The 12,982-nt window shown below is 36.8% G+C and overlaps 1 protein-coding gene across 3 annotated transcripts in view; it reads right to left on the reverse strand.

The window, feature by feature from the left end:
* Positions 1–9,884: 9,884 nt before the first annotated feature.
* Positions 9,885–12,982, reverse strand: part of RNF2 (ring finger protein 2) — a 48,643-nt gene continuing 45,545 nt past the window's right edge. For all 3 annotated transcript variants that reach the window (XM_047839969.1, XM_047839967.1, XM_047839968.1), the window contains exons 6-7: positions 12,038–12,209; positions 9,885–11,746 (exon numbers count right to left, since the gene is read on the reverse strand). In XM_047839969.1, the coding sequence (XP_047695925.1) occupies positions 11,645–11,746; positions 12,038–12,209 (274 nt within the window). In that variant the 3' untranslated portion in view covers positions 9,885–11,644. The remainder of the gene's footprint in view (positions 11,747–12,037; positions 12,210–12,982) is intronic.

Below are 12,982 nucleotides of genomic sequence, written 5' to 3' on the forward strand. Positions count from 1 at the left end.
GATTCTGTCTATCTCTCTCCCTGCCCCTCCCCTGCTCATGCTGGCATACTCTCTCAAAATAACTTTAGGAAAGTATTAATAAAAAAAAACAGTGACTGCATTTGTCTACAACACCTTGTCATCCACAGCTATATGATCCCTTTCTCTGCCGCCACCCTTTCCGCACCCAGAAAGGACCAACTCCCCCCCACCCCTTCTAGCCTAAAGATCCTTTTCTAGCTCTCAAGTGTAGATAAGACTGTTAACTTTGAAATGTGAGTAAACTGAATCTGAATTATCCCCAAACTGTAAACTTCAACCTACTTTATGTAGGAAAATATTTCCTAGGAAGTGGCATATTAACTGCAATAGCTTGTATTTATGAGATTTAGCACTGCACAGTGTTGTTTCTACACAGATTATATCCTATAAATTACAGCAAGGCTAAGCGAGATTAATTTATTCAATGCCATTCTAAAACTGGCAGGTGAAGGAGCCAGGACCCAACCCCAGGCCTTACCGAAGTGCTCTTGCTTTTAGCCACTTCATGATCTATCTTCAGCAAAGGACATACATATGTAAGACAAAAGTGGAATTGTAAAAAAAGTGTAATTATAAAAAAAATTTTTAAAAAGTCCCATAGAAGATTCTGATACATAATTATTACAAAATTATAGTTAACCACTAGCCGCCTGCACATTTTCTATCTGAAACCCTTTTAACCAGTATACCTTATACTCAATAATTATCAATACATATGTGGAAAGCACTTTCAGCTTTGTTTCCATTTTCTACTGCCAAGATTTTCCCAGAACATAGTTTTTGATTGATAGCAAAATCATGGCAAACTACAACTCCAGCATTTCTAGGGACTTTATGCTGGAAGGGAACAGAGTCATCTCACCAGAAGTATGGGGCCCCCTCCACTATGCCTGGTGTCCCAAGTCTCACACAACTCTGGGTCATTTTCTATAGAGAACTAATTGCCCTTATCCTGCTGGAACAGTGGAAAGAGTAATCTGGTGGTAAGGGAAAGTTTCTGTGGGTCCAAATACTCCTCAGACACACCATTAACCTATCCCATTTTCACACCGATTTTGCTGGAAAGGCAAGCCAAAGTCTCCAATTGCTAAGCATTTTGTAGATGTTTTCAATCTTCCTCCGTCCTGCTAAATCAGTTACCACTGTCCATGTGAAAACATCTCACTTCTCAATATGTTGACAACACCCATTATCTCCACAATTCTTTTTTACCTGAATTTATTCATTAAAAACCCAAAAGTATTCCTTTGGCATCATCTTAGGGGTGTTTGGTTTAAACTGCGCAGTTTAGGGGGCACCCAGGTGGCTCAGCTGGTTAAGCCTCTGACTTGGGCTCAGGTCATGTTATCACACACTTCGTGAGTTCGAGCCCCATGCTGGGCTCTGTGCTGATAGCTCAGAGCCTGGAGCTGCTTCGGATTCTGTGTCTCCCTCACTCTCTGCCCCTTCCCTGTTCATGCTCACACTCTCTCTCAAAAAAAAAATTTTTAAAAACATAAAAAAAAAAAATTTAAGCTGGGAAGCTTACATTTTAATCCACAGACTAAACAGAGAAAGTACATTTTTAGAAAATACCTTTTGCCAACTGGAAGCAGTACTGCCTTCAGTGTATTCTTATTACTGGTCACCAAATAAAATTTATTTTTTGTTAAGAGATTAATTTAGCATAATACAGTACTTTCATCTTTACCTTAGGAATTGCCTACTAAATGTGTCTAGGCCCCTCAGTATTGATGTCTCTCTAAAATTCATGTTTAAGTACTCAGATGTTTGACTATCACAGAATGTGGCTGTATTTGGAAATAGGGTTAATTAAAGGTCACTGGGGATGGGCACTAATCTGATAGGACTGGTGTCCTTAGATTACAACACACAACATGCACAGGAGAATATGTGAAGACAAAGGGAGAAAATGCCATCTACAAGTCGAAGAGAGAGGCCCCTAAGGAAACACCACCACCTTTGATCTCGGATTTATAGCCTCCAGAACTGTCAGAAAATGAATTTCTGTTTAAACCACCCAAACTGTGGTACTTTGTTATGGCAACTCTAGTAAATTAATATAGCCACCTAAAGAAAGTAGAGACTGATACTGAATGTTATATACTGGAAGAAAAAGCACTTACGATTTTCAGGGGTTCAGGGGTGCTGGATGGCTCAGTTGGTTAACCGTCCAACTTCAGCTCAGGTCATGACCTCACGGTTTGTGGGTTTGAGTCCCGCATCGGGCTGTGCAGACAGCTCAGAGCTTGGAGCCTGCTTTGGATGCTGTGTCTCCCTTTCTCTGTCCCTCACCTGCTCTCACTCTCTTTCTCAAAAATAAATAAAACATTAAAAAAAAAGTTTTCAGGGGTTCATTTGAAAGAAATTTAGTGGAACGTTAACACTGAAGAGAACTCTCCAATTACACCTTGCTAAAATAATCAGTTTAGCTACACAACTAGTTTACTTATGAAGTCAATTCCTAATTAAAATCAGAAAAGGAAATTTGTGATTTCCAGCTTTAAACTTCCAAAAGCACAGCAACTAGGGGAGAATTTCTTTAACAGGAAAGAAATATAACGCCATATTCAAAAAGACCATAGTTTTACACCAAATAAATAATCTGTGGTATAAAGACATTCTAAGTATGAAAATACAACTTTTCACTACCCCAAAAAGAAACCCCATACCCATTAGCAACCAGCCACTCCCTATTCACTCCTCCCCCAACCCTTGGCAATGACTATTTTCTGTCTGCCTGGGAGAACACTACTCTATCTTCCTGGAAGAAGTCCTGTATTAACTGTTCTAGGTTAATGGATTTGGCATGTTAGTGGGATTTTGTTTTTCAGATGTGTCTGCATGCACACGAGATAATGATCTGTAGTTTTGTAATGCTTTTGTCTGGCTTTGGTACCAGAGTAATACTAGCCTCATAAAATGAGCCTCATCTTATTTTTGGAAGTACTTATAAAGAAAAGGTTTTAATTCTTCTGTAAACATTTGATAGAATTCACAAGTATCTGGGCCTCAGCATTTTTCTATATGGTAAGTCTTATTACTAATTCCATCTCTTATTCAGATTTTCAACTTGTTCTTAAGCCAGTTTCACAGCTTGTGTCTTCTTAGGAATTTGTCCATTTGATCTAGATTTTCTAATTTGTTGGCATACAGGTGTTCACATTATTCCCTTATAATTTTTCCTACAATGTGATAGCAATTGTTCCTCATTCCTGATTTTAGCAAATTTTTTTTATCATTCTAAAAGTTTGTCAATTTTATTGTCTTCAAAGAACCAGCTTTTAGTTTTGATTACTGTTTTCCTATTATCTATTTTACTCCTTTTTTTTGTTTTGGTCCTTGTTTGGGGTTAGTTCTTTAGTGTCTTAAGTTAGAAGGTTATGTTATGGAGATACTCTGTTCATACCCACACCCACAGCTATAACTTCCCCTCTAAGCACTGCTTTAGCTTCATCCCGTAAATTCCAGAATGCTGCATCTTTTCATTCAGATTTTCGACTTTACTTTTTGACTTCTTTGACATACTAGTTTTTTAGTAGTTTAATTTCCATGTATTTGTGAGTTAACCAAACTTCCTTTTATTGATTTCTAAACACACTCCATTACAGCCAGAGACCATATGTTGCTGTGTGTGTGTGTATACAGATCTGTATGTTTTTTCAATTTACTGAGGCTTAATGTAAACCTGTCCACCCTGGAGAACATTCCAGGTATTCTGCTATTGTGTGAAGTTTTTTGTAGATATGTTAGGTCCAGTTGGTTTTACTGTGCTGTTCCAGTCTTCTACTTCCTTGCTATTGTTCTGCCCAGTTGGAACTGTCCTCTATGACAATAGGTATTAACATCTTCAATTATCATTTTGAATTGTCTATTTCTCCCTTCAATTACACCACTTTTTGCCTCATCTGGCAATGTACCTTAAGGTCCTGTTGTTTGAATACATGTTTATAATTATTACATTTTTTTGATGAACTTTCATCATTATAAAGTATCTGTCTCTAACAATTTTTGTCTAAGTCTATTTTGTCTGATATTAGTATAGCTATTTTGTATCTCTTTTGGTTAGTGTTTTATGTTCTAGCCTTTACTCTCAACCAATCTGTTTCTTTGAACTATTTTCCTACGGACAGTATATAGCTGTATCATGTTTTTAATCCACTCTGCCATATCTGCCTTTTTTTTTTTAAAGTTTATTTATGTATTTTGAAAAAGAGAGGGCACACGCACATCTGAGCAGGTGAGGGGCAGAGAGGGAGAGAGAGAATCCCAAGCAGGCTCTATCCACACTGTCAGGGCAGAGCCCGATGCAGAGCTCAAACTCACAACCTGTGAGACCATGACCTGAGCTGAGATCACGAGTTGGACACTTCAAAGACTGAGCTACCCTCGTTCCACCTAGAATCTGCCTTTTAATGGAGCGTTAAATCCATTAACATCTAACATACTTAATGACAACAAGATCTACAATCTGACAGTTTGCTATTTATGTCTTATTTCTCTATTCCTCCACTACAGCTTTCTTTTGTATTAAATATTCCTTTTTATATACCATTTTAATTTCTTCCTTTTACTATACTTGTGGTAGAATTATTTTCTTAGTGGCTGTGCTAGGGATCACAACATCTTAATCTGAAATATTCTAGCTCTGATTAATACCAACTTGATTTCAATAGTCTAGAAAACCTTTGCTCCAATATTGCTCCATTCTCTCTTTGATGTTTTATGCCAAAAATTATACATTATAAGCCATTCAGCAGTTTTGCATTACTTGATGCAGTTTTCTTTTAAATTAGAAATGTAAACAAAGCACTGTTACAGACTGTTTTTATCTCCCCACCCCAAGTCTACATAGTGAACCCTAAACCCTAATGTGATGGTATTTACAGGTTAGGCCTATGGAAGGTCATTTGTTTTAGTTTCGGTAACGGTGGGCCCCCTTATAAGAACAGAAAGAAACCAGAGCTCTCTGCCTCCCTCTACCATGTGAGGAAACAGTGAGAAGGCGATTGTACACCAGGAAGAGGGCCCTCACCAGGAACCACACCTACCCACAACTTATTCTTCGACTTTCCAGCCTCCAGAACTATGACAAATAAAGTGTAATGTTTAAGCCATCCAATCTATGGTATTTTGTTGTAGCATCCCAAGGCAATACAAATACATTTATAGTATCTCTTCTATTTAATTATGTAGTCAGCTTTACCAGTTCTACTTATTTGTGTAGATTCATGTTACTATCTAAGATCCTATCACATCTAAAGGAGTTCCTTTAATATTTCTTACAGAGCAGGTATACTTGAGACAAATTCATTGTTTGCGTGTGGGGGTATCTTAATTTCTTTCATTTCTGAGGAGTAACTGCTGTATATAGATATTCTTGGTTGACTTTTTCTTTCATGACTGTCATTCACAACCTCCTGACCTCTGTGACTTTCATGAGAAGCAAGCTGTTAACCATGGGGTGCCTGGGTGGTTCAGTCAAGCATCCCACTCTTGGTTTGGGCTCAAGTGATTATCTCACAGTTTGTGAGATCAAGCCCCACATCAGGCTCTGCATGGACAGCATAGAGCCTGCTTGGGATTCTCTCTCCCTCTCTCTCTACCCCTCTCCTGCTCACACATGCACGTGCTCTCTCAAAACTGAACTTAAAGAAGTGGTTCGTCTTATTAAAGATCCCTTGTATTTGATGAATCACTTTCCTTTTGCTGTTTTCCAAGAGTTGTTGAGCTTAGTTGTACAGATTCATGTTTTTCATCAAATTTTGAAAATTTTTAGCTATTATTTCTTCAAATACTCTTTGAGTCCCTTTTCTTCCTCTCCTTCTGGGACTCCCTTTATGTAAGTTAATACACTTGGCGTCCCACAGGTCTCTGCAGCTTTTTTCCCTTCTTGTTCTCTGATAGGATACCCTCTAGTGGCCTGTGTTCACATTTGTTGAATATTTCTACCAGTTGAAAGTTGATGAGCCTATTTTTTTTTTTTTTTAAGTAAGCTCTATGCACAACATGGGGCTTGAACTCACAACCCTGAGATCAAAGAGTTGCATGCTCTACTGACTGAGCCAGCCAAGCACCCCAGGAATTTTTAAATGAATTTATTTCACTGTACTTTTTCAATCCAAAATTTCTATATGGTTCTTTTGTCATAATTTCTCTAATGTTACTCTCTATTTGGTGAAAAACTGTTCTCACATTTAGTTTTTAAGATCTGGTTGCTTTTTGTTCTTTGGACACATTTTTTTAGAAGCTAACTTTTGGGCTCAGGTCATGATCTCATGGTTCATGAGTTCAAGCCCCATGTCAGGTTCTGTGCTGACAGCTCAGAGCCTGAAGCCTGCTTTGGATTCTGGGTCTCCCCCTCTCTCTCTGCCCCCCTCTACCCCTGCTCACTCTCTCTCTCAAAAATAAACATTTAAAAATTAAAAAAAAAATAACGTGCCAACTCTGGAGAACAGAATCCTTTCACTTCCTCAAGGTCTACTGTGTTTGTGCTTTCTTGAATGACCTTCCTGGACTAATTCTGTGAAGTCTGCATTCTTACCTATATGTGACCATTATATACCCTGCTTCATTAGCTGACAGATGAGGTAAGATTGAACAGAAATTCCCTTAAATGCCTCAAAATAACTCCCCTCGCCTTGCTGAAGTGCTCTGTAAATGTGTGGAGACATGCCTTCAACACCCCAACATGCAGTTTTTTCAACCCTACCTTAGCCTTCACTTCCTGCTTGCAGAGCCTCAAGTAATGCCACAGGTACAATTAGTGACTTCCTTTTTTGTCCCCACCTTGGGCATGCATACAACCTTGAACATGTACATGGCCTTCTATATTCATAGAAATATGCTGAAGCTTTTCAGAGATAGGTCATTCCTCAGCTTTTCCTTTTATTTTTTGGCCAGCTTATTTTTAGTCCCAGTTGGTATCAGTGCCTCAGAGAAGCTGCTATGTTAAATAACTGAAACTGTTTCTGAACAAGAGGTTGTAGATAGGGCTGTAAGGCAGAGTCACACAATATATAAGACAAGTTCTGGGACTAGAGCTGTTCAGTGAAGAACCAGACAGGTCAGATAATGACAGTTCTATGGGGTGGGCTTTTTAGGGAGCTGTAAACCCCTTCCAGTGGCTACAAGGCTGCTGATTTCCACTGCTACCATAGTTGCAAGCCTATTCTTTTTCAAGGCAACCCAGGAACATGGGAAAGGAGGGTAAGGCAATCTATAATGCTACAAAATTTATGTTACGGTTTTTACTGAATAAACGCTTTTTCGATTACTGACAGACTTTGGTTCAGTTTTACAATTCTAAAAAACTTGATTTTGACAACGTTTACAATGTTCTCACTGCTTTTATGAAAGCAGATTTCCAGAAGTCCTTACTCCATGAATTGAGAAGAGTTCTCAAGTAATTTTTCCAGTGACAACAACTACACACTAATACTCCTTTCTTATAACTATTTCTAAAATTTAGAAAAGTATAGTAAAACCTTGAATTGTGAGTAACTTGTTCTGCTACTGTTCCGCAAGACAAGCAAACATTTCTAATAAATTTTAACTTCAAGAGATGTCTTGCCCTATGAGTAGTACGTGACACTGAACATTACATGATCACAACTGAGCCAATGATTCTAGAAATTCGCTTTGATAATTTGAGTGGCTTAGGATTAAGAGCATGTTTTCGGAACAAATTTTGCTCTCAAACCAAGGTTTTACTCTATTTCCAAGTAGAAATGTGAGGGGATTTGAAAAAGATGCCTTTTCTCATCTTGCATTTCAATTATTCCATATTTATTTATCCAAATCAGAATCCTGAACCTTAATTTCCTAAAATGTACAAGGGAAACATCTTCTTCACAAGGTTCAAAGGATTTAAAATTATAATTTTAAACTTATTATAACACTTATTATTATTATAACACTTATTATAAAAACTTATAACACTACAGTAATCAAAACAGTGTGGTACTGGCAAAGGGACAGTCATATAGACCTATGGAATACAGAGCCCAGAAATAAACCCTCATATATATGGTCAATTAATTTCAACTAAGACTGCCAAGACAATGCAATGGACAAAGAGCAGTCTTTTCAACAAATGGTGCTGGGAAAAGTGGCTATCCAAACACAAAACAAAATTGCATCCATGGACAAAACTCAAAATGGATCAAAGATATAAATTTAAGAGCTAAAACTTTAAAACTCTTAGGAGAAACAAAACATACAGGAGGATCTTCATAACACTGGACTTGGCAATTCTTTCTTGGATAGGACACCAAAAGCATAGGCAACGATAACAAAAATAGGCAAACTAAACTTCATGAAAATGAAAAATTTTGTGCAAAGGACACTATGAAGAAAGTAAAAAGGCAACCCACAGAATGGGATAGAATTATTTGTAAATTGTATATCTGATAATAGATTAATATCCAGAACAGATTTTAATATCTCCTACAATTCAACAAGAAAACACAACCCAATTAAGAATGAGCAAGACTTGAAAAGATATTTTTCCAAAGACGATATACAAACAGCCAATAACCATATGAAAAGATGCTTAGTTAGTATCACAAGCCATTAGGGAAATGTAAATCAAAACCACAATGAAATTAACACTTTTTATTCATTGGGATAGCTATTAAAAACAACAAAACAGGGGCGCCTGGGTGGCTCAGTCGGTTAAGCGTCCGACTTCAGCTCAGGTCACGATCTCGCGGTCCGTGAGTTCGAGCCCCGCGTCGGGCTCTGGGCTGACGGCCCGGAGCCCGGAGGCTGCTTCCGATTCTGTGTCTCCCTCTCTCTCTGCCCCTCCCCCATTCATGCTTTGTCTCTCTCTGTCTCAAAAATAAATAAATGTTTAAAAAAAAAAAAAATAAAATAACAAGTGTTGGTAAAAATGTGGAGAAACTGGAATCCTTGTACACTGCTGGTGGGAATATAAAATGGTGCAGCCCCTGCAGAAAACTGGGGTTCCTCAAAAAATTAAACATAGAATTACCATATGTCCCAGCAACTTTGCTTCTAGATATACACTCAAAAGAATTTAAAGTAGGGACTCAGATACTTGTATAAAAATGTTGATAGTAGCATTATTCACAATAGCAAAAAAGTGTCTATCAACCTAAGTGTCCATCAACATAAAAATGGATAAACAAAATATGATACATCAACACAACATGGATGAACCTTGAAAACATTATGCTAAATGAAATAAGACACAAAGGACAAATATTGTATGATTCCACCTATAAAAGGTGCCTTGGATAGTCAAATTCAAAAAAAGAAAGAAGAATAAAGGTTACCAGGGGCTTGGGGGGTTACGGTGGGGAAAGGAATAGGGAGGTTATTGTTTAACGGGTCCAGAGTTTCTGTTTGGGATACTGAGAAAGCTCTAGAATTAGACAGTGATGATGTACACAACAAAATGTACTTAAATTAATGCCACCGATTTGTACCCATAAAAATGGTTTAAATTGTAAATCTGATTATGCATATTTTGCCATAATAAATTTTAAATTGAGAATGTATCCAAAGGCCCTTACCACATTTGGTGAGCCTTTTGTTCCTCAACTGAAAGAGTGGGTATAGAAGTTACTTAGAGAATACTTTACAGAACCTTGATTGGTAGTGATCGTAAAACAGTACCTAAGCCACCAACACACACACACACACACACACACACACACACACACACACACACACTACACTCAATGCTCTATCAAATACCTATTCTATTTTGCAAAGCATTACAAATCTAATAAATTCACTAATGATGCAAAGTTTACATCCTCCCATACTGACAAAACACAAACATTCTCTAAGCACAAAGCTTATATTCACAAATAATTTTCTGCAACAAGACAAAATTTCAATTAATCACAATGGGAATTTAGTTATTTAATGCAACCACTAATCTAATATCACCAATAAAATGTAAGCAGTTATATCACAAAACCAGGGTTATATTCAGTGGACATGCATTAATAATAATCTATACAATTTTAACGTTACACCAGAAAAGGAACTGAATACAAAATTTCCCTTGATTTATGGTGGTCTTCAAATTTCATGGCACAGATTACCAATAAAACTGTAAAAACAGATTGTAAATATTTTCAATAAAATGGTAAAAAATTTAATGAGCCTTTAGGTTTCATATTGGGCTAAAGATTCAAAACATCAAGCTGGCCCCAATCTGTCAAAAATGACAGATAAATATATACAATGACTAGACAGGTTATTTAGTTACAATGGTACTGAAGGACTACTCACCCCTGTCCAAAAACAAAAAACAAACAAACAAAAAACCCACTGGGGTTAATTTCTCAATGCAAACAAAAGTATTTGTAAATACTGTGATTATTATAAACTTGGAAACATACCTGGAATCAGGACAGTGATGAAAGTAACACACAAGGTCAATCATATTTCTGATCTGTCTTCATAAAGCCTTCTGGCTCCAAAAGCCCAACACTGTCCCTCAATATAAAACTAAGAAGAGAATGACTTTACCCTACTTGCTGACATTCTTCTACAGAATAATCTTTCACTAGGGCAGGGCTCAAGCTCCATTAACTTGCTTCTCTAGAGTGTGATTAGCAGAGCACCAAATTTATAAACTGACAGGGCCACCAAAAATGCTGAACACACTTTTCAAACAGAAGCAAATTCCCCCCACCCCCCAATTGTTAGTTCTATGCGCCATGTTATTCTTGAAACTTACGTGGCTACCAATAAGAAAAGAATTAGGGAAGGTTTGAACATATCTTGTACTTTTCATCAAGGCTAAAGTGCAAAATATCTCCATATCTCTGATATTTTAATAGGAAAAAACATCAAACACACATAATAAAGAAACTGAAGTGACAGTAAAGCTAATACAAAAAAGACCTCTTTAAATATACACTTGAAGACTACATAAGACCAATTTTTCTTTCTTCAGTGAAATCTGTAAATGAACCAAGTTCTCACAGAACTTGACATTTTGTTTCTCTTTCCCAGGATCAGAAATTCCAAAATTAGAGGGAAAAAATGGAAAAAAATAACATTGCATGACAATGGACACTAAGTTCATAAAGAACCTTTTTAAAAAATGAGATTTTATGGAAGAAAATACCATGAAAATAATAATCCTATGAGAATTGTCTTTTAAGCACAGTAAATTTGAGCCTTGGTCTTCATGAAGATACTACAGCTTATATAGAAAACTATAAATATACAAGACTCCAGGAAAAAAAGTCAAAATACGTATTATTTAACATTCTGTAGGCCTAAAAAACTTTGGAGGGGAGGGAAAAGAATAGCCAACTGAATCTTAAGAATACAGAACTATGAAAAATTCCTGGGTCAAAAGGGTGCTCCAAATGGAACCATACTTAGTGAGTGAAAACATACAACTTAGATTATTTTTAAAAGGAAAGAAGTCTTGAATAATTGCAGTCCCTTCCAAAAAGGAAATCTTAAATTAAGGGGAAAAGATTCTAATAGTGTAAACGAGTCTGGCTCAGAAAGAAAACTGAACAACATATCCAAGATTCTGTCCATAAAAGTAAAGACGTTACATCTTTAATATTAAAGAAATAGGCTATAAAAAAAGTTCATTCTCAGACTTGGTTTTAGTAAAAGCTCATTTGTGCTCCTTTGTGGGTGCATAATAAAGTTCCATGGGTTTGTTCACTTTCCAGTATTTCTCACTGACCAATTCCAAAGAAAAAGAGCCATTTAATACCTAAAACAGAAAAAGAAAGAATTAGAAACTGCTTAAAGCACAGTAGTGAGATGTACCAAACATAAAAGCCCTTTTTTTTTTAATCTTAGGATAAAACTTCTTGTCACATATACTATTCATAAAAGAACAACCAAAAGCTATCAAAATGGTAACTACTACCCCACTGCAATTTCTCATCCTGTCAGGGTCTCAGGGTCCTGAACCATTTTGATTAGGCCCCACCAAACCACCTGCCAGTCTCAGCTGGTGAATGTGCTTCCAGTTTCAATAGCTATTCTTTTAAATACTCACAGTGAACTGCCCACTGGCTGTTGCTATGTAAATGGTATACTGCTTCTCACTGGCTGTATCAAGGTTCATCTGGTTTGATTCTCCTTTGCTTCGAAGTTCTTCCAAAGCTAACCTCACAGCCAGATACTTGGATAAGTGATCAACAGTGGCATTACCTGAAGTCTTTATGTATCTGGAAAAATAAATTAAAAATTTAATTTCTACATTAATGATAAAAACATACTCAAACTATAGAATATGTTTCTAACAAGCTAAATAAAATGTTAAGTGTCTCAATTACTCACGAAATAGTATCAGAAATTTATTTCTCTACTACCTAAACCTTTTTATTGAAAGGTACTGAAGAGCGGAAAGTACAAACTTACTATCTGTCTACAAGGACATGAAAGTTCTACCTACCTTATCATCCAAAAATGATATAAATGACAAATACAAACACATATAAGGAGAACTGCAGGGAGAAAAGAACATAACCCTCAACCCCAATGAGCAGAATTATGTCACTACAGCAGCAAGAGGAATAGTAAGAATATGAGCAAATTTCTTGTTGTCTAAGAACTGATGGATTTTCTGGTTTTTAAGATAGAGCCCAGAAGCACCAACCTTGAAAAAAACATTTTTTTAAGCATGGCATACCATTCAATCACTCATTGAACAAGTATTTGATACTTATCTGACCTCAATGACAGCAGTGTGGAGATAAGTGGTAAAACAGCCATCTTTGCCAGCATGAATTCTAGAGCCTACTGGTAACCTTAGTATCATTTAAATAACTCTTCTTCCCTCTACCTAGAAGTGTCATTCCTTTCAGATACACAAATGTGGATGGGAAGCACATGAGGAAGGAAGTAAATAACAATCTATGCAGCCAGAATATCCAAGTGAACGCTGCTAATCAATGATACAACAAATACTGCCCTTACTTCTTATGTAAAACTACCTTTT

This window comes from Prionailurus viverrinus, chromosome F1, assembly GCF_022837055.1.
Source record: "Prionailurus viverrinus isolate Anna chromosome F1, UM_Priviv_1.0, whole genome shotgun sequence".
Classification (NCBI taxonomy): Eukaryota; Metazoa; Chordata; class Mammalia; order Carnivora; family Felidae; genus Prionailurus; species Prionailurus viverrinus.